Below are 21,905 nucleotides of genomic sequence, written 5' to 3' on the forward strand. Positions count from 1 at the left end.
ACATGATCCATACAATACGTCTAATTTCACATTCCTATGTGAAACTGGCTTCAGGGGCTGAATTTTTTATTTAAATGGAGGTTGCTGTTGAGCCTATCTGGCTGCTTCAAAATGATTTAGATGACTTTCTGTGTCTTTTGCAGTAATGGCTTCTTGACATTTTTTGTGGGTCTACTCGTGATAGACACGTCTACTGAAATTCACATTATGGGGGCTGAATTTACAAAATATTTCTATATTCTAGAGGGCACTCCAGAGCCAAAGTGGCTGCTTCAAGCCAAAATAGTAGATTGTGTTACGGCTCCTTCAGACTTTTTTTGTGGGTGATCTCATGATAGACACATCAACCAAACTTTACATCTATACATGAACTGGCTTTGAAGGATAAATAAAAAAAACAACAACAAAAAAACAAAAACATTCTAAGAAATGCTACTAAAGTGGCTATATTTTAAACCCCCTATGTGTTTTGGGGAATGTTAAGATATCTTTGTGGGTCTACTTATGTGAGAAACTTCTACCAAAGTTCACATTTCCATGTAGAACTGGCTTCGGGGGCTGAATTTTGTCAAGAGTGTGGTACCAAGCCTTGACATCAAAATGGAAGATTTTTTGTATGTTTTCAAGCAATGCTTTTTTTGGGGGTCCACTCATCATAGACATATCTACCAAAGTTCACATTTCTATATGTAACTGGTTTTAGGAGCTGAATTAAAAAAAAAAAAAAAAATGAGGGTGCTACTGAGTCAAAGTGGGTATTTTAAACTTCATGTGTGTTATGCTTTAAATGACTTTTTTTGTGGGTCTGTTCTTGATAGACCTTCCGAGCAAATGTCACGTTACTAGCTGAAACTGGCTTTGGGCAGTAAAAATAAATAAATATACAATCTTGCTGATTTTGTGACTTTTTGAAGATGGGGTAATCGTCAACATGGGAACTTTCAAGAGAGCCTTTGCACCACATGCGCACACTCTCAAGCAATAGCTTATTTCCTTGAGCGATAAGTCAAGTCAAGTCAAGTCATCTTTATCAAAAACACGTTTCTGAAGCATTTGGTGAAACAAGTCATGAAAGATGAGTCCCATGCAACCCCTGACGATTGGTGGGAATAGATTAGTCAGGAGTGTGTTAATGAGAATGAAGCAAAGGAGTTTTCAAGCCCCCCCTATCATTCCCAGATGTCAGAGTGCCTGCCAGCTGAATCACTGCTCCACTCTCCTTTTCTTCCACTCTTTCCTTGCCTTCTTCTTTCCTTTCCAGCTGTTTTTGCTCCACCAATTGTTTTGGGTCTTTGCCCTTCCTCCTCCTTCTTTCGTCTCTCTCTCTCTCTCTCTCTCTCTCTCTCTCTCTCTCTCTCTCTCTCTCTCTCTCTCTCTCTCTCTCTCTCTCTCTCTCTCTCTCTCTCTCTCTCTCTCTCTCTCTCTCTCTCTCTCTCTCTCTCTCTCTCTCTCTCTCTCTCTCTCTCTCTCTCTCTCTCTCTCCTCCCCTTGTTGTGACACAGCACACCTGCTTGATCTCCGCTGTCGAGCGCTCCCGAGTCCAATTACCCCAAAGGCCCGAGCAGCCGCTTTTCGCTGCCTCATCCCCCCGAAAAAAACAAACTTGCCTGGATTTTTGTTTGTTTTTAATCCGGGGAGTCCCAGCCTCTGCGCTTTGCCTTCTGCTTCTCCCGGGAACAGGTTGGTTGCCGCATCCTTTTGACTTTTGCGGGAGAATGATGGGAATTGTATGACGGGTGGGGAAAAGAGCTGGAAAGTCAACGGGACGTATATGCAATGCTTTTGGGATGATATCATTTTATGTTGATTCTTCTATGTGTTTGCAAGCGTTTCTGATTCCCACTTTGAATTCCACTCAGGCACCCTTTTGCTGGGATGAAGGGGGTGTGGTGGGTGCCTGTTGATGCTGGTCCCTCACTCTCCCCCCTTTGGCCTTTTGTTCATCCAATTCAGGTTTTCCCTGCCTTTTTTGTAGCCAAGTGGACCGTTTTGACACTCAGTCGATTGATTGTTTGGATGGAGCCCTTGTGGGAACCTCTTGCATTCCTGCATGGCGATGGCTCGAAAATCAAAATTTTCTGTGTTTATACAGAGAGAACTGGATTCTGGGGGGAGGTGTTCCTTCTCATTTGTGTTGGGAAAATATTTGGATCTGCTGCATAAATGAGGAGAAACAAGCATTTCTCTGTGATGATTCACCCCATTAATATTAGTAATGGCTTGTTTTTGAGCAGCAAACCCCTTATCTGTCAGGAAAAATAACCCCCTCTCGCTTCCCTGCAGGAGCCAAATTGCTTGAGGGGCAGTTTAAAGGCTTTGAAAGCAAGCTGAAAAAAAATAATATGCGTCGTACCTGCCATTAATCCTATAATTGCACAGCTTCCATCCTCTCTCATTGAGAGGCGGTCTCAGCTAACTCATTACATCCTCTTTGCCAGCAGCAAAAAGAACTAATAGGACTCAGCTGCAGTGGAAAAGAAGAGAAGAGATTCAAAAGTGATGAAAATCTGGGCTTGGAGGACAATCAGCATGGAGCCAAGCAGATGTTTAACATTTGAAGCAGCCATGAGTGAATGGAAGGTTTGTGCAGAGGAACTCTTGGGCTCTTCTTTTCCATCTGGATTCCAAAAGCTAAAGAACAATGCAAGTTGCACATGTCTTTCTGGTTAAGGAGGATCAAACAGGGCAGGAACAAACCAAAAGCAACGGGAATTGGGTGGTGGCAGAAACGTGGTCAAACATTTGATTTTATTTTTTTTTAAATCCCAATGATGGTGAAGTCTGTTTGTCTTATAAGGCGAGTCTCGTTCGCTCATTCTTGAGTGGTTGCACATGTTCTCTCTTGTGAAATTGCCTGATAAGTCACAAAGCCGTTGTTGGGAGGTCTTCCAGAATTTTTTTCATCACAAGCACGTGGGAGGACGAGGAGGAGGCTTGCAACTGGGGGGTTAAAAGGGACACACGTGTTTTAAACGTCGCATGGCCTTGAGAATGATCAACGCAGGGACACTTCGGCCTCCTTCGGTGTTGTCAAAAGTTAAACGTAAGCTTGGGAAAGTCACACAAAAGCCAATGGAGGAAAAATGACGTGAGCCAGATCTGCTTCCTGACTGGGATTCATTAGGAGTGCTAGGGCCACATTTGGGGGAGGGGCTGCAATGAAGTGGGGGATGGGGCTTACTTGGGAGAAGCCTTGCTTCCTTGGTCATTCATTAAGATATTGATCATGTTTTAGAAGAACATGGTGATATTTTCCAGTATGGAAGCCAAATTTTGATGAGGTCCATGCACAGAAACAACATCACCCCAGTTACACAACTCATAGCAGTGGGTGGATCCACCTAAATGTCAACACCAACGTTGGTAGTGATCGATACTTCAGTTTTATGAAAAGTCATTCTGATTTCAACATTTGATGGCGCATTGACTGGACAAATCGTGCAGTATCCATACGACTTTGGCGTTAATCCACCTTAATTATTAAAAAAACAAACAAATAAAAAACATAATACAGGCCTTGTATTGATTTGGATTGAATCAAAAGTAAATCTTGCAGTTTCACACGCCACCCCTGACGCACCCTGAAGACATTTTTTTTCTAAAGCGTAAGAATTAGTTTCCTGATGTCTTTCAACGGGGCTGTTATTTCACAAATGAACTTTTTTAGAGTGATACAGGAAAGAAGGGGTGCTCCAGTTATGTCGGGGAGGTTTTTAAGGGGTGTAGATCAACATAGTACGGGTTGGGCTTAGCTAAACATTAGTTAGCCCCCTCACCACTTAGAGTAGTTGGACATTTTACAATTTGTGATGACTCACCTAAAAAGCATGTTTAAAAAGAAGCAAAATCCTCCCCATGGTAAGTCCCTGCCATACCTGCCACACAAACACACACACACACACAAAGCCGCAGCTGGGAAATATTACAACCCTATTTAAAAAGGAATGCCGTGAAAAATGATCAGCAATCATCTTTGTGAAAACATCCTTCTCACTCACTGGAATGGAGACAAAACATAAATACTGATTTATTTATTTTTTTGAGGGGTGGTGGGAAAGAAAGCTGCATTTTCCTTTGTGGTGTAGATAAGAAGTGTTTGAGGTGGAGACGTGTTGCGGCGCGTTTTGACACGTGTCCTGCTTTCAGCAGATTCTCCACGAGACCATCGTGCCGCCAGGCCTGCGGACGCGAAAAAGAGGCGCGCGCCTGAGGGCGCAGCAGGTCGACTCGTGTTTTTCATCCAAGATTGAGGAGAAATTGCACAAAATGCGACGCGCAGTCTTCTGACTAACACGGCAGCGCTTGAAAATCGAGTGGCCTCGTGATGACAAAATTGCTTCCAGTTGCTTGGAGAAGAGGGCTCAAAAATAACAATGTCTAAAGTCTAAAGATATGATATTATACATACTGTCAGCCTATTCTGACACTTTGTAATGCAGTGCATCCCCAGGAGTGAGTCACGCCCTAAAATTTGGAACAATTCCAATAGTTTACATTATTTACTAGTTTAAACATGATGCCTTTTGATTCGACAAGATTATTTTTTTTTTTTTTTTTTTTTTTTTTTTTTTAAGGTAGTCATTAGTAGATTCGACAGGATTTCTGAGGGTGTGTGTCATCTCTTTTAGTGTTTGATATTTACAAATTTTATCAGCAAATTCAAATAAACCAACTCGTTTAGAAGTTGTTTTTTTTTATGATTGGAAGTGTTAAGCACCCACTTCGAAATTGTTTTCAAAATCGTTTTTAAGGAAATGCTAATGGGGTCTGCGGGACTGAGGCGGGGCGTAAAAATTATTATATAAAACCTGTGGTGGGTGGAGGTGGGTGATCACACCCTGAAAATCAAGTTAAACAAAGCCAATAAAGAAGTCAATAAAGACATCATGTTGAGTCATGCAAACCTTCAAATTGAACTGAAATACTGCCAAGAACAAGCCTTTTTGGGAGAGGGGTTTGAAGGTGCGCAATCTCTCTTTTGAAGTTGCCAATTTATTGTCAAAAAAAGGTATCATTGGAACCAACCAATCAATATTTTATATAATTGTGAGTCTTAAGCACAGCTGTCAACATGAAAAATAAATTGGTGCATTTTTTTGGGAGGGGGTGCACCATTTCTTTTTTTTTATGTTATTTGTCAGCAAAACATCTTAATTCGGACAAACTAATTGACCGTTACATCAGGTGAAGTGTGAAGAACACCCTTTGACCAAAATCCTGACAGCTGGCGCTCCCCTCTTCCCCCCCTAAAAAAAAATATTCTATGTTTAATCAACTCAAACAGAAAAAACAAATAAATTAGCTCTATGGATTTTTTTTCGGGAGATGGTGCACGGTTGAAGAGAACACCCTTTGACCAACATCCTGACAGTTGGCGCACCCCTTTCTCCCCTGCTTAAAAAAGACTCCATGATTTATCAACTCAAACAGAAACAACAAAGAAATTAGCCCTGTGGATTTTTTTTCGGGAGATGGTGCACGGTTGAAGAGAACACCCTTTGACCAACATCCTGACAGTTGGCGCACCCCTCTCTCCCCTGCTTAAAAAAGACTCCATGATTTATCAACTCAAACAGAAACAACAAAGAAATTAGCCCTGTGGATTTTTTTTCGGGAGATGGTGTTCGGCTGAAAAGATAAACAAACCAAATGTCTTATCGTGCAGCACTCATGTTTTACAGACGGGATTAGCTGCTGTGGAAAACTGTCTGACTCGCAGAAGCTGATGAAAACGTTACAGGGGCAAAAAGGAAGATGGGGGTGCACGGACGTCGCGGGTCAGAGGCGGGAGACACGGTTGACTAATTAACGTTGAAGGCTGTTATTCCACGCGCAGCGTCGGAAATGCTCGGGGCCGCGGCGTGCAGCCAGATGTGCGTCCAATCCCAACAATGAAAATTCGCAATGAAGGACCTCGCCCTAAACAAACAGGCGAAAGGCATCTGTAGAGAACTTGGCCCACCGTGTGCGCAGACAAGATGCCTTTTTTTTTGCTGAATTTGTACTTTTTTGAGATAAGAGAGCTTGACACGGCCAAGATGACTCAGCCTGCGAGGAGAGTGGAACAACATGTCCTCTGGATCTCATGAATCCCAGACAAGAAGTCTTTGTTGCAGCTAACATGAGACAACATGGCAAATTGCTGGAAAGTGCAGCAATATAAAACTATGTGTGTGGATTTCTTTTCTTTTTTTTGTTTACATTAAACAGATTACTAATCCAATGCAGGTCATTCTCAGTGAAATGGAAGTGGTTGGAGACTGTTATTGCGGCAACTTTGGTGGACGAGGGTTATCATTACGGCTTGGGTCGAACGGTCATCCCAGTGACCTCACGTAACCTCGCCTTGGATCGACAGAATTCGCACTTTTAAGCGCCGTAACAATGCTGTTGGATTGCACGAGCGCATAAACAGTCAATCGGCAGCAAACCTCGTCTCTGTTTCCGCATCCTGGTGGCGATTTCCGACAGTTGCGCCAAATCACTTGTTGGCCGCATGTGGCTCATGTGTGCCCTTTCATTACGGAGCTGACAGAGGGTGCAAAGCATGGCAAGAAGATTGGCGGCTCCTTGCGCTGTGAAAGGTCAGACAGTGTGTGATGCAGTTGCGTTGTGTGCATAGAAACCGTACAATTGAGTTGGAAACAAATCATTTCACATTCTTTTTTTGCTTTTCAGCAGTTTTGTTTGATGACTTGCTACTGCACAAATTACAACAACAGTGGGCTATATGGAGAAATGGTTCAAATCAAAGTATGGAGCCAAAAGAAAACTTTCATTTGGACAAAGCAATAAAGTGGTACTGTACAGTATCATATTTTTAGAAAATTTTTAATGAAAGTGTGACAATGACATTTTTAATTGTTGTATTATTAATATTTTTGTATATCATGTTATACTAAAACTGGCATTGCATTCACACCAATTTTACATCTGACTGTACTTCAATCCATTTTTTCTTTCAAAACAAATACTAATTATAAATGTTATTTTTAAAAAGTAGTCAGATTTGCGTAGAGCCTTGTTTTTGGATGAGAATAAACCAAAATGACCCAACAGAATGAAAATGCTCCATAAACAACTCAATCGGAGCACAAATACGGGATTCAAATAGAATTTAATTTGGATTCATTGGGGAATGTATTCCTTTTGTCAATCCAAACAAACATCATGTAAAAAAATGATGTTAACATCTGAGTGTCACACAGCTATAAAATGGCTGATCTGATTCGTGTCGTGGCACATGTAAATGCCAGATCGTAATAAATCACATGACTTGTAAATAGCTGACCAGAGATCTTCAGTCGGAATTATTTAAATTAGAATGACAAAAAAAAAAAAAGTCTCCATGTAAACCCGAATAATATCTTATGGTACATCATGTCTGCTCCTTAACGCATGATTGCGCAATTTTCCTCTTTGTTGGAGAAACAAGCTGACCAAGTTCTGTCCAATGTTGTGCTTTGTTTCCCAACCACCACCATTCACCTTGAACCTTCAACATCACTACCGTCATCTCCCTCCTCCTGAATTGTTCCTTTATGTTGGACACTTTAGTTAGTTTCTATGTCCAAGTTGAAGACATCAATTGACATGTTATCCCTGTTCCTGCAGGCTCCCCTTCATTAGCAGCACCATGAGGTCAGCCTGTCTCTCTTTGCTCCTGGTCACCGCCTGCTGGGCACTTCCCTTCCGCCAGTCGGGCTTTTTGGACTTCATGATGGAGGACGAGCCCGGCTCCGGAATACCCGAATTGCCCACGCAGGTGGATGAAACATTCCAGATGCCCGAAGGACCCAAGTGCCCATTCCGCTGCCAGTGCCACCTGCGTGTGGTCCAGTGTTCCGACCTCGGTAAGACCACTAGACAGGATAACATTTCCTGGTGTTTGGGTTATTGATCCAATCCATCCCACATTGCAAGGGATTTTTTTATCACTGAAACAGCACCATTTCACAGTCTTAATCCATCAGGAGGAAATTGTGTTACCAACAGGCTTGGAGTGGAGGGAAAACCTGAACTGTCAAGAGTTAATGAAACCCAAATATTCTTCTCTAAGACCACTTAAAAAGCGCAATTACTCTCAGCACAGTCACAACAGTTTACCCCATTGTTATCTTCCATGTTTGTGTAATCTGACGTACAGCATATACACAAGACAAGAAAAGTCCCTCTTTCCACTTTTGTCTAAAAGGGAAGGGGTCTCAGGTCTCAGGGTTAAGCGAGGCGTGACGGTCAAACTGGATGGCTGATCGTAAAATACGTAAGTGTCCGACAACCATCTTAACTGAGATGTTTCAATAATGAGCAAACAGCGTTCCATCAGTGTTCCCTGGAGATGAAGCTCCATGGCTGGACTCCTTAAAACCACACAGCCGTCCGACATAAACATTCCACGTGCAGTGCAATACCCAGTTGGGTTCGAGTGACACTTAGCGAGGGTTGTGAAAACACTGCGGCTGCGTTGTCGTGGCGATGGTAATAAGAGGAAGTGGTGACCCACCAAGGGCTCCGTGTACAGTGATTAGAAACATGTGACTGTTAATAGCGGTACACCAACCACGAGGGTTGACAGGTGACTTTGATTATGACCAAGTTAGCGGAATGTTGCAAGTGAGTGTGAGTACTGAGCCACCTCTGATGACAAACATCTAAATTTAAAACACCAAAGAGTCGTCGATTGCTGAGTGTGCAGTTTGCTGCCGACCAAAGACTCATCAATCAGAAACTTCACATTTTCGTAAGCCACTGTCGCAGACGTGGTGGTGAAACGTGCTTAACGTGTTTGAAGTGATTCAAACGCGGCTTCGCTATCAAGCGGTGTGATTCATGGCGACTTTCAACTGCGGGGGCGAGTCATACAGTACTTCTCTTATCCATTTCCTGGACGTCAGTCGCTTACTAATTTGTCACACTCGACACAACATTGGCCGCCAGTTTTCAAATGTTGCGTAAATTTTGACATATTGCCACACCCTTTGTTTTGAGGCAATATTTTTGGGTTTAATTTAAAAATCTGAGGAGCTCACAAGTCAAACCAGACCTCAAAAACTGAAACAATATTCGCCCCTCAAATGTAAATGAAGCTGTTGCGTGTTGCCACAGATGGCAAAACGCCGTAACCGCCAGATGCCTCTGTTTCAAACCATCTCTCGTCTTGAGCGCAGGTGTCGGTTTTGCACGTCGCGTCCACAGCCCGTGTCATGCGACGCTAAAACATGAGCTTGGTGTGCAGGTATGTCGTTCAGGAAATTTGTCTTCAGTTCCATTTCCTGCCATGTGTGCCCCGGAGAACGCTGAATATTTATTGTTATTTGGTCCCTTAGGGACGTCAGCATATTGGTAACACACTGTCCAAGTTTCTGCCTTTTGGACCTTATGTGGACTCAACTAATTTCCATAAAAAGTGATTGAGGGTTCTAGGAATTTTGAACCCTGATGAACATCCAAATTTAGTAATCTTTTGTTGGCATTTTGGGATATTTTCTTTGACAAGTCTGTTTTTTTTTCCCCACCAGGTCTGAAGGAGGTTCCCAAGGACATCCCAGATGACACCACTCTGCTCGACCTGCAGAACAACAAGATCACCGAGATCAAGGAGAACGACTTCAAGAACCTCAAAGGGCTGCACGTAAGAGACCTTGGACTTCCATGCACCTGGTGACGAAGGAATTCACTGGTCCACATAAGGGTGGGATCGTGGTGTATCCTCCGATACCGCCACTCCCTCAGTCGCCAGGTGCATGGAAACCAGTCACGTGTCAATTTTTGAGATCTTGCTTTCCCGTCGGAAGGGGCCACATTCCTTGCATCGCTTCTCGTCTGTTTACACGAGCGTGGAACGCCAGTGCGGACTTGAACTTACCCCCCCAATCACCCGTGCTGACGACTGATAAGCTCCCAGAATGTCATGGAAAAGTTTACAGTGACCTTGCAGGAATGCAATATTGCGGAGAAACGTGACTTGTAAATGCCAGAATTCTAAAAGGACTTAAAATAGCTCATTCTGTGTTTACGAGGCCGAACAGAGTCTGATGGTGAAGGTAATCGCCTCCCATGTTTTTTGTTTTTTTTAAATGACGTGTGAACTCATGGTTTTAGGCTTGGCAAAAGATTGTGGTCTGGCTTGATTTATGGCCTCTGGTTATGTCATCGCTCCCAATTACAATGCTAAAGTGTTCTGCTGATTGGAAACAGAGCACCAGTTGAAGATTCCAATGTTTTTCCGTCCACAGGCGCTGATCCTGGTGAACAACAAGATCAACAGCATCCACGCTAAAGCCCTCAGCCCGCTGACCAAGCTTCAGCGCCTCTACCTGTCCAAGAACAATCTGAAGGAGATGCCAGCCAACATGCCCAAGAGTCTGCAGGAGCTGCGCATCCATGAGAACGAGATCACCAAGATCAAGAAGGCCTCCTTCCAGGGAATGTCCCACATCATCGTCATGGGTAAATCGAATTAAACAAGAGATGACTCTTGTCCAGATTCTTCTGATTACGGAATTCTCATCTCAGAGCTCGGATCCAACCCCCTGAAGAGTGCAGGGATCGATTCTGGCGCTTTTGCTGACCTCAAGAGAGTCTCTTACATTCGTATTGCGGACACTCAGATTACGGAGATCCCCAAAGGTACCCCGTCAATATAACACGATTAATTCGGCCTCAGCATTGATGTCTTGGTGGGTTTTCTTTTTTCTTTTTTTTTTTTCTTTTTTTTGCTCAGGTCTGCCCAGCTCACTCTCTGAGCTCCACCTGGACGGAAACAAAATCTCCAAGGTCACCGCTGAGAGCATAAAGGGCCTCAAGCAGCTGGCCAAGTATTAAAAATGCTTTCCTTCATTTATATGTCAATTTAGTTTGCCAGAAGTTAAATTTCATAAATTTCAGGATGTTAAGGAATGGAATTTCTTCTTATTTCCTCAACTTTAATCATACATATATATAAATATATACGTTTTAATATATAATTAGGCCATGCCGGAGGTCTTCCCACAAGACTGACACTTATTATGCACAGGATTTGGGATATTTCATCCTTTTCAAATCTCTTTATCTCCTTGGCTACAGCTTGGCAAAGCAAACGATAGTTGCGGGATTGTCCAAATGACGGGTTTGGACACAAAATAGACTATGGAAAATTGGGAATGAACAAAGAGAGCTTTAATGCAGCACCAATAGAAGGTGTTTCACTTTTCATTTTGTCATACTGAAGTCTTGGATTGGGACAGTGAAAGGTGCGAGTAAGCCCGTGTTTCCATGTCATTTGTTTTTCACTGGCTACTACTAAAGCTACTAATACAATGAGATAAGTGATGTGACTTGTTCCCACAGGTTGGGTCTGAGCCATAATGAGATTAGCCTGGTGGAGAACGGCACCCTGGTGAACGCCCCCCACCTACGGGAACTCCATCTCGATAACAACGCCCTGACCACCGTGCCCCCCGGCTTGCCCGACCACAAATACATCCAGGTTCGACTCCATCTCGCAATTACGATGAATGGGTCCCAGCTAAACAGCAATGAAACACGGCTTGTTTGCTCTGATCAAGGCCACACTGCACAGTCACGTGGATTCATTGACTTTGCTCATTACAAAGACCGCTGACATCCCATCCCCGTAGAATTTGCTTGACTTGTTTTCTCTCATTTTAACAACTTTATTGTCATGGGATGATTTACCACGTTTGCGCAAGTATTTGTGAGACCCCAAATAGTGCTGCCTCTCATGAGAAGCACACTTTCTGTTACTTTGCGGGATTCATTGGAAATGAATCAAAATGCTTCACAACCATCCAGTTTGTGAGACTGCTCATAATCTTTCATTGTTTTCATATAATTGGATGTTTCTCAACCCTTGTTTTGTAATACCTCTGTGAGTTTTAATTGAGTTATGTGCTCTAGCAGGGAGATTTTCAGCAACATTTGTCAGTGGTTAGGATTTGGCCAAAACGACTCGACTGATTGCCACAAAACTTGGCCAGCATTTGCTTTAATTTTTCAGAGAATACTGATCCAAATTTGGGTGGCTTGGCCCGGGTATTCTCAAATGTCCTGGTAGTATGAACATCCAAATTCCAAATTTCCAGAAACTTGGTTTCTGATCAGACTAAGTTGTCATCTAGAGTGGTTGTAATTCTTTTGAAACAATGGTTGTACTTCGTCATTGATGCGATTTCCTTCGCGCAGGTGGTCTACCTCCACGCCAATAAGATTGGTGTGGTGGGAACGGAAGATTTCTGCCCTCCCGGCTTCAACACAAAGAAGGCCATGTACTCGGGCATCAGCCTCTTCAGCAACCCTGTCCCCTACTGGGAAGTGCAGCCCATCACCTTCCGTTGCGTCTTTGACCGCTCCGCCATCCAGCTGGGCAACTACAGGAAGAAGTAAAGAGGCTCTGTCCCCAACAGCCGCCCTCCTTCACCACCACAACCACCACAGAGGAAGTGTGCATTTGTAAATGAGTGTGAAAGTGTGTGTGTTTGACCACTGACCATCACCCCTCTGACCCAACTTTCTCCTGATGGTGGACATGGACCTCAAGCACATTTTTGTTTTATTACATTGTTTTTCTGTTTGTTTGTTTTTACCGTTATTTAGCTCGGCTTCGGTTGGTAGTAAACACGGCTTGCAGCAAACATGCACTGCACATCATTGGTAGAGCCGTAATATATTCTCACACTCATACTGTAGCATAGTCATGTGCATCATACGGGACAGTTATTAATTTTTTTTGTAGACGAGGCCTGTGGAGCAGGCGGCAAAGCCGAGAAAGTTTTCAATCATTTTTGTTTTTAAGAAAGCGTGACTTCCATCACTTCCTCACGCTCACTACTCGTCTCCTCTTCCACTTTTCCTGTCCAGTGAGAACCAAGGTTCATTTCTAAATTTAGAATAAACCATATATGTTTTAAATGTCACGACCAAAAATTTATATGCATGCTTTTATTCTGCTTTCTTCTGGACTTTTTGGAATGTCTTTCCCCTGCTACTTCATTGTTTGTTTCAAGAGAAGAGGTGTCCCCGCTACACCCGGAAGATGGTGTGAATGTTGTATGTATAGACACTGTATATAAATGCTGTATAAAAACCTCTCATTGCATACAAAAGGCACAAGCACTTATCATAGCTTGAAAATTGAATATATCAGCAACAAAGGTGTTCCTCTTCATCTTCAGAGCAGGGGGCTCCCGCTAAAGGTGTCCTGAAAGAATAAAAAATGCAAATGGAAAACCTTTGCGATGGTTGTAATGACAGAAACCGTGCATTGTCATCATCAAACACTTCTTGGGAAACAAGGCCAACGAGAAGGTAAGACCGTCGTTGACGAAGGTGCAAGACTCCAGAAAGACACCACATCCTGGTCCACTAGCCAGCAGGAAACGCCACCTTTGCACTGCCTAACTTTACGTGACCATTTTTATGGTCCGAGACAAAAAAATATTGACACAAGAAGCACATTGGGCCTCTGTGATTTACAGTTCTCGAGAGACTGTGGGAATATTTAGGTTAAAGAAATGGAGCGGGACGCAGTGGGTGAGACAAAGCGCTTAGCTCCAAATAAGCCCTTTTGCGGTTGAAGATCGACATCGATCTTCTGCCACAACATCTGTAAAAACAGCAGCCCTGGCAACCGGGCTGCAGGGATCAAACGTACCTTTTGCGGGACCAAGCCTGGAAAGGTGGCTCCATCTAGAGATACTATAAGACGTATAAAAGTGTTTTTATGGACATCAGTCGAGTTTGCGGTGACGAATGGGCACATTTTTCCTTTTCAAACTATCATAGGATCACAGATGCGGCAGTACAACGGCAATGCACAAGGGTTGCCAGGAGGAGCAGAGTCTTTTTCAGGTATTAACTTTGTCGTTATGTTTGTTTCCAAGTCAACGCAGGGACACAAACCCGCTCTCACTGGTTTACAGCCATACAGACCAGAAATGACAGTCCACACACCTCAGTGAACTTCAGCCACCAAATGGCACTATGGACTCCGGTGAAATATTTCCAAAGTTTATTCTGACATCTTTGTTTATACCAAACGAATTATCTTGACGGACGTCTGAAGCACGTTTTCTGTATCAAATAAAAACATCATACTAGTATTGATTAACATATTTACATCACAATCAATCAAAGAAACAGAAATCACAGAATATGTTAGGGATTGTGTATATTATGGTGTGGACTAGCTTTCCTCATGCATCAGTCTGTTGCCCCCATGTGGAAGTTTGGCACATTGCTTCTATCCTCTGACACGCACACACAGCTACACACACCCAATTAATCTGTCGTCAAGCCCTGTAAGCCTAATTGCTTGACTGAGCCTCATTACCCACAATTCTATGGGTGGCTGCAAGAGGAGTTTCATGTGCACGTGCCAAGCGGGTTTCGAATTGATGTGGGGGAAAAAAACAAAACATTTTTCCATCTGCTTTGGTCACACAGTCAATCGATCACAGAAGGTTTTTACATTAGTAAAGTCGCCAAATGTAATCTGAACTCACGCACTGATTCACGGCCTCGGTTGTTGTAAACTTTAATCTGACACCAAATCTAATTAGGAATACCTAAACCAACCCCTTGAATCACAACCTTATCACTAGCGGAGATTCTCTTTGGTGCTTGTGCAGCACATGAGCCTCCACGAGGGCTTGCAGCAACCACATGGCCGCACAGCAGGGACAGAAGGTGGCGTCTGGCTGCTTGTCTGAGAGTTTATTAGAGGACTCAGTGTGTCAGTGCCAAGGCGTCCCAGAATATCCCTGTTTGCTAATGCTGTGTGTGCCTGGACCTGCGAAGAGCTCCGTCGGAGCATGTGCGTCCCATTGGAGCATTTCTTTGCACTTATTCACCCAGTATGTGTGTGTGTGTTGCTTTATGTCGTTTACTGCAAATGTTTCCCATTGCAACAATGATGGAAGCAATACAATTTGACACCAAACATCTTTTTTTAAATCCATCCTGGAGTTACTGAAACATTTTATTGCCAAATCTAGCGCCCCGTTCACACTGACTGCGTAGCCGATGCGGAACGGCATCTTTATGGACGCTGCAATGAAAAGAAAGCATTTGAGTTTGCGTGTCAATTCACACCAGCTACGGCGTATGCAAATGCGGAGCTGCGGAAGGTTTCCGGAAGGCTTTCAAGATTTCTATTTTTTCCTGATTCCGCATGCATTTTTAAGAGGTAGATCCAGTATATTTAAAAATAAACCTATTTGCAAACTCGCTTTTTTTTCTTCTTTTTTTTGCGAGGGGGAGGCAAGCTAACTACATAGCTTAACATGAGTTAGACATTTAAAAGACAAAAAAACAAGCGTGAAACAAATTACACATGACAAAATAACACTATTTCAAGACAAAACGTACATACACATGGTAGAAGTTCCAGAAGCCAAAATGGATATCGATGTGAACGACAGGCAAGCGTGGCTATTGTTTACAAACAGCGTTCTATATACACGTTTGTGAACCACCGTGCTCTTGTGGTCTCGCTGGTGCAGATTTCCGGACACGTACAGCTCGCTCAACGTACTCTGTGTGAATTACAGTCCATACGGATGCTGTATGGAAAGTGTTCCGTGTCTATTACGCAGTCAGTGTGAATGCACACACTGATATGAAGGAATGAGATTAAGTATGGAGATTATTTTTGTGAATTAGCTGCACACTTTATTTTGTACTGCAATGGCTGTTATTCAATGGATAGTTTATGTCGCCATTATAAATATACTATTACTGTTACCATAAGACTATTACCAAATAGTTTTGACCATATGCGACTGATCAACATCAGCTGGCTTGTGCCAAGCTGAAGATTTAGCAGGTACCAAGTTACTTCTTTGGTACATTTCCATCCATCCATCCATCCATCCATCCATTTTCTTGACCGCTTAATCCCCACAAGGGTCGCGGGGGGAGCTGGCTCTGGGCAGTAGGCGGGGGACACCCTGGACTGCCAGCCAATCGCAGGGCACACAGAGACGAACAACCATCCACACGCACACGCACATCTAGGGACAATTCAGAACTCCCAATTAACCTGCCATGCATGTCTTTGGAATGTGGGAGGAGACCGGAGTACCCGGAGAAGACCCACGCGGGCACGGGGAGAACATGCAAACTCCACCCAGGAAGGAGCCTGGACTCGAAGCCGAGACTGGTACATTTCCAACCAAAACAAAATTCTCCATTAGGTGTCTGTTTTTGGAGAGGTATGGCTCCCCATGTTGAGTGGGTTGAAATAAAAAATTAAACCTAGAACTGGAACGGTGGTTGGCAGAACACAAAACACCACCAAAGCTGAACAATCCTAATGTGAACCATCCAATGATGCAAACGTCAGACATGACATTCACACTAAGAATGTCCGTAAAGTCTTGCAAATGTCGATGAAACCTAATCTCCCTGGTGGAGATAATGCTTAGAGCATGTGTGTAATCAAATAGGCTTTCTGAGAGGACACTGGCTTCTGCGCCTGCTGGAGAAACAGAGGAGAGTGCGACCAATCAAAAGCAGCCGTGACATCCCGCCGTGCTTTGACAGGGTGATGAATGTCCCCCAACAAATGGGGAAGGCAATTGGCTCATCTTCCCAACGATTGCCCCCCCTTCCTCCAAAGAAGGCAAAACCCCCGGCGTCATTCTCAATGGAGAACCAATAGGAGGGTGGAGTCGGACGATTGTTGGCCTTCAAAATGTGCTGAGAGGAAAGAATGCAGCGGTGGTGTAAAAACATTGAAAGAAACACAAGATGGATGTGATCTGCTTCTACTTACCTTCTAAAAGTACTTGGTTTTGCAGTCTCAATGTTATGTAAGACTTTTCTGGCCGTCTTGCAGCAGTATTTTGTCATACTTTCCAAAACTGTATTCACATGGGATTTATCACGGCTCATAAGTTTCTAGGTTGTTATATTTTTCCTCCGCCACCTCTCCACCACTTTTTCTACTTTTCCCAAGAACAATGAAGTTTACCAAGGTGATCAGCAGAATGCTGGCAAAAAGGTGACACCCACAGACCGGATTGCACCTGTTGTTGGCTTTGGACACTTGCTTGCATCCATCCTGTTGGCATCTTTTGATTCGCCACAAACTGAATTTGGTGGAAAAAGCCCCCCATCACTGCCATATACCCCTCAAAACCTTTTCCTCCTCCTCCTTCCCATCCACCATCCTCCTCTCCTCCCCCCCTGTCTCTCCATCTCCCCCCTCTGTTTCTACCCTGTCTCTCTCTCTCCCTTTCTCTCTCCTCCCTCTCTGTCTTTCTCTTCTGTGTTTTTCTCCAGAGACGTCTACTTTTTGAACACCATCGTGTTCTACCACTGGCCCTCCAACCCCAAGCAGATAGTACGCCGTGAGAGGAGCGCAGGTAAGTCAGTCTGTTGCAGGGACACCCTGGGAGATTGATTTCTCATTTAATTGGTTGTCTGATTGCCGGTGTGAGCTTTTGAGTTGTTCTGGACTGGACTGGTGTTAGGACAAGGAGAATGCATGGAACCAAAAGAGTAGCAAGAGGTCCTTGAGGGTTATGCTCTTTGCATTTATGTCTAATCGACATGTAATATATTTATTGGTTTAGGACCAAGGACTGTCAAAATAGATGGTACCATGCATGGTAGGACCAAGTGTTTAAGTGATGGGCTGAAGGACCCGAGCGATATTTCAGGATAATTTGCGCTCAAGGATTTCTGGTACATCTGTCTTGCATTACCACTGCCATCGCCTCTTTATGCACAGGAATCTGTGAAGGTGATAGATTTGTTGTTGAGGGTTCAAATTGCCCCCTTGGGTCTCCAGTCGTGAACTCTTGAATGATTATATAACGCTTCAGGGGAGTGGGTGTGGCAGTGCTGCTGAATGCGTCTCCTCTGTTTTCTCTTGTTCTTGCAGCTCTGTTGACCTTCATCTTACGTCTCCTTATCTGCTTCTCATTCCCTTTTCAGAAGCCATGTTTCCTCTCCGTGTACACCTGTTGGCAGCTCTTGTTTGCCTGGCACTGTGCCAGTATGAGGACGACGACTATGTGCCGCCCTCCATGATAGGACCCTCAACCGCGAACTGCGACCGCGAGTGTGAATGTCCCATCAATTTCCCCACCGCGATGTATTGTGACAGCCGCAAGCTTAAGGTGGTGCCAATGGTGCCATCGGGAATCAAGTATCTGTACCTCCAGAATAACCAAATCGAAGAGATCAAGTCTGGCGTGTTTGATAACGTCACCGCCGAGCTCCGGTGGCTGGTCCTCGACAACAACCAGATCACCAACGGGAAGATTGCAGCAGGTACCATCGACAAACTGACCGCCCTGGAGAAACTCTTCTTCAGCCACAATCTCCTCACCGAGGCAGTGGTCCCTCCATCCAAGTCTCTGGACGAGCTCAAGATAACACACAACAAATTGAACAAGTTCCCCTCCGGGCTCCTGAACGACAAGGAGAATCTGACCTCTGTCAACTTGCAGCATAACCAGCTCACCTCTGAGGCCGTCGCCGGCGCGTTCAAAGGGTCTAAGAAGTTGCTGTCCCTCGATGTAAGCCACAACAAGCTGAAGAAGCTGCCCGTCGGTGTGCCAGCCTCTCTGGAAATCCTCTACGCTGACTACAACGATATCGACAGCATCGGCTCAGGATACCTGAGCAAGGTGCCCGGTCTGCGTTCCCTGAGGATGTCTCACAACAAGCTGGTGGACTCCGGAATCCCAGCGGGAGTGTTCAACGTGACGTCATTGTTGGAGCTGGACCTGTCTTTCAACAAGCTGCAGACCATCCCTGACATCAATGAGCAGCTGGAGCAACTGTACCTCCAAGCCAATGAGATCAACAGTGAGCGGGCACCAACTTGTTGTCTTCATTCAATTTGATTGATTTAATGTAGGCATGGACTAACGTGATTGTTTTTTGGTCATATTCTCTCCTTTTCCTGCAGAGTTTGACCTGTCAAGTTTCTGCAAGTACGTCACTCCCGTCAACTTCTCACACCTGAAGCACCTGCGCCTGGATGCCAACAACGTCACACACCACAGCATGCCCCCCGAAACCTCCAACTGCCTGCGCATGGCCTCCGAAATCATGTTTGAATGAGGAACTTAAACCCCCTCCACCTGTCCTCCATTGTTTATGGATTTACTTGTTGAAATAATCCTCAACACGAACACATTTTTTTTTAAAAATGTTGCGGTATTGCAGTCATTTCAACAATTTGATGATACATTATATAATGGTGGGACACAATTAAGTTTGAATACATAGCAAATATTTGTAGATATATAAAAAAAAAAAAAAAAAAAAACAAGGGGGGAAAAAAAATCCTAAAACAACAAAACAAAACAAAACAAAAAAAGCTTTAAAACGACAAAAAGTTTAGTGGTGCTGTAGCTAATTTTGCTAACCAACTAGCATCTTGGATGCACATTTTTGTAGATCTAAATGAGAAGGCTAGTCACCTACTTGCTCGCATTTAACTTTGATTGTGGGAAGAAGAAAACAAAAAAAAAAAGCACACTTCAAACATTCCAATTAGACACGTCAAAAAAGATAAGATGGAGTAAACAATGACATTATCATCTCCACTGTCTCTATAGTAGCTTCACTTTGTCTTTGTCTTGTATGTTTCGTGTGTAGCATATATAGTATCAGGTTTAATAAAGCCGTTGCTGTGCAAAGGGCCAGCAAGAACGACCGCGTATTCAATGTATACATTAATTAAATGTAAAATACTTGTTCAGTATACTGATTTAAATCTTGAAAAACTTAAATGATAGCTCATGAAGCTAAAGCGTGACATATTTGTTTGTCAGTGCACATTGCTGATTTGTATTATTTTCATTTCATGCATGAATTCAAATGGTATCATTCTTTTGATAATAAACTACAGCTTTTGCAGTTCTGGAAGTTCTCTATTGTTGCTTAACGTGACATTGTCATAGACTATCACATCTTGTCTGGATCATTTCCTTGTCTTCACTTTAGAGCCACTTTGGAACAGTCAATGCTCATGAATTTACTGTGAGGAACTCAGTTTGAATAAATCATGTTTCCAATACGTTTGTATGTATGGAGCTTTTTGATATTAAGTTTGGTTGCATGGAAACACATCAGAAAAATATTATCAGATAAAAGAGACTCATTTTGTTTTTTTTGTTTTTTGTTTTTGTTTTAAGTGTTCAGAGCTTGCTTTGTGTTAGTTTGCAGGGAGAATGTACTAAGCTTGTATCAGAGAACACACTGCAAAGTAAATTGTATTAAATCTAAACTAGTTGGCTATGCGCCATTGAAGATATTGGTTGTTCGTTTAATAAAGAAAATAAAAAGGGAGCTTTGTGCTTTCTAATATGGTGAGCGTCTTCCATTTGCATCAATCAAAGCTCTCAGCTAGTGCCACGTCTTAAAGTTTCAAGCTGTAATCTTGCTTCAAATATAATTCCTGTGGGTTCTTATCATTTTCAAGTCGACAACAGCTTGTAAACAGAGCTAGCTAGGTTCACTGGCTCCGGGACATGGCAATCTGCATGTTTGGCTCTTTGCATTGTCCTTCGCGTACTCATTGACACAACTTGCGGTCAAACCGCCAAATGTCTTTCGGAGCACTTGGCTTGTGAGTGCAACACAAATGCATACAGTCACATACAGATCACAGGCAACTGTATTTTCACACAATAAGTTCAAGAACACATTCTCCAGTGCTCTCCTAGTTATGGGTTTTTGTTTTTTTTTGTTTTTCATATTGCGGTGAATGGACAATGTCAAGAATGTTAAGTGGTGTATGTCAGGGAGAAAATGAAAAAAGGAACATATTTTTGTGGTTTCTGCTCCGTTTTGGAATATGCTGAACAATTTTGACATGATATAATTTGAGTAGACTTTCCTCTTGGTGCAAGGAAAGATTCAGGTCTCAATGCCCCATTTAAAATAACAGGTTTACAGCTGATGGCAATACTTTACTAGTAGCTGTAGACACAAAACATTTTGCAACATACTGCATACAAAGCATACAGCAACATGACAAGTAAAGGTTTTGGACAAAACCAGGAGGCCTCATATATTAACTGGCTGATTACCAAAACGAGAGACAGCTGGGTAAAACGTGAAACAAGTGAGTTAGCTGATTAGATGACACTTGGGTGCAGAAAAGACCAGGGGAAACGCATTAAAAAGAAAGAAAAAAAAACAGCAACAATATACACTTATAGTTTCTTTATTTACCCAGTTATAATTTTACATGATGAATGATATCCCAGTCTCCTTTTACATATAATATGCTTGTCTGTGAGCTGCAGCAGAAGTGCATAAACTACCATGATGGTCTAAGTCTACAGTTGTATCCAGAAGTCTGGTTTTAGAGCAGATATTGTGTTAGGCTTGTGAATTAATTTTAGCTATTAATTATTTAAATGGTTTTAGAACTGATGTTTCCTTCAGTCACATAATATTAGAATAATTTCCATGATATTATGAAACTTCTTACTGTGTTTTTAATTTTTGAATCTCTATCAATTCACCTTGCTCAGCTTTGAGGCCTTAGAGTGATTAAACTGACTGAGCATTAATAACAAACATTAGTGACGGTTAAGGAGCAAGTCCACGTAGGGTAGGATGAAGACCAGATGCGTAATTTCCTCTACACCAAAAACCAGATGAGCAAAACTAAAATTCTGGGTCAAGGACATCCCAGTTGTCGCAGAATCGTCTTCACCGTGCAAGCTTCTTGGGGAATCCAAACAATAGCTGACAAATCAATGTAACTGCCAACTGTGGAACATAAGTGGACCTGACAGAAACTACTTATTGAACTTTGCCATTGTACAGTAACTGGGAGAGCAGGTAACAACAACATTTTTTGTTTATGAACTTTGTGTTTAAAAGGCTTAAATGCAAGTCTTAAAGTTCTGGTTAGTGTAAGGTTATAG

The 21,905-nt window shown here is 43.0% G+C and overlaps 2 protein-coding genes across 2 annotated transcripts; both read left to right on the top strand.

The window, feature by feature from the left end:
* Positions 1–1,474: 1,474 nt before the first annotated feature.
* On the top strand, positions 1,475–13,113 carry dcn (decorin). The gene is made up of 8 exons (XM_077500803.1): positions 1,475–1,680; positions 7,615–7,853; positions 9,519–9,631; positions 10,236–10,449; positions 10,516–10,629; positions 10,724–10,817; positions 11,332–11,470; positions 12,187–13,113. The coding sequence occupies exons 2-8, from the start codon at positions 7,637–7,639 to the stop codon at positions 12,385–12,387; spliced, it is 1,092 nt and encodes a 363-aa protein (XP_077356929.1). The 5' UTR covers positions 1,475–1,680; positions 7,615–7,636; the 3' UTR covers positions 12,388–13,113.
* A 4,139-nt stretch (positions 13,114–17,252) lies between these two features.
* lum (lumican) lies at positions 17,253–19,279 on the top strand. The gene is made up of 3 exons (XM_077500109.1): positions 17,253–17,369; positions 17,944–18,822; positions 18,926–19,279. Exons 2-3 carry the CDS (start codon positions 17,949–17,951, stop codon positions 19,078–19,080), a joined length of 1,029 nt encoding a protein of 342 aa, XP_077356235.1. The 5' UTR covers positions 17,253–17,369; positions 17,944–17,948; the 3' UTR covers positions 19,081–19,279.
* The last annotated feature ends 2,626 nt before the right edge of the window (positions 19,280–21,905 follow it).

The sequence above is a fragment of the Festucalex cinctus genome, chromosome 16, assembly GCF_051991245.1.
Source record: "Festucalex cinctus isolate MCC-2025b chromosome 16, RoL_Fcin_1.0, whole genome shotgun sequence".
Lineage (NCBI taxonomy): Eukaryota > Metazoa > Chordata > Actinopteri > Syngnathiformes > Syngnathidae > Festucalex > Festucalex cinctus.

Bases quoted from the DNA above. Each gene is read 5' to 3' on its own strand.
- dcn (XM_077500803.1), top strand. From the start codon at position 7,637: ATGAGGTCAGCCTGTCTCTCTTTGCTCCTGGTCACCGCCTGCTGGGCA. The intron at 10,630-10,723 runs GTACCCCGTCAA...TTTTTTGCTCAG, and splicing joins GATTACGGAGATCCCCAAAG to GTCTGCCCAGCTCACTCTCT. The intron at 11,471-12,186 runs GTTCGACTCCAT...TCCTTCGCGCAG, and splicing joins CCGACCACAAATACATCCAG to GTGGTCTACCTCCACGCCAA.
- lum (XM_077500109.1), top strand. From the start codon at position 17,949: ATGTTTCCTCTCCGTGTACACCTGTTGGCAGCTCTTGTTTGCCTGGCA. The intron at 18,823-18,925 runs GTGAGCGGGCAC...CTTTTCCTGCAG, and splicing joins CCAAGCCAATGAGATCAACA to AGTTTGACCTGTCAAGTTTC.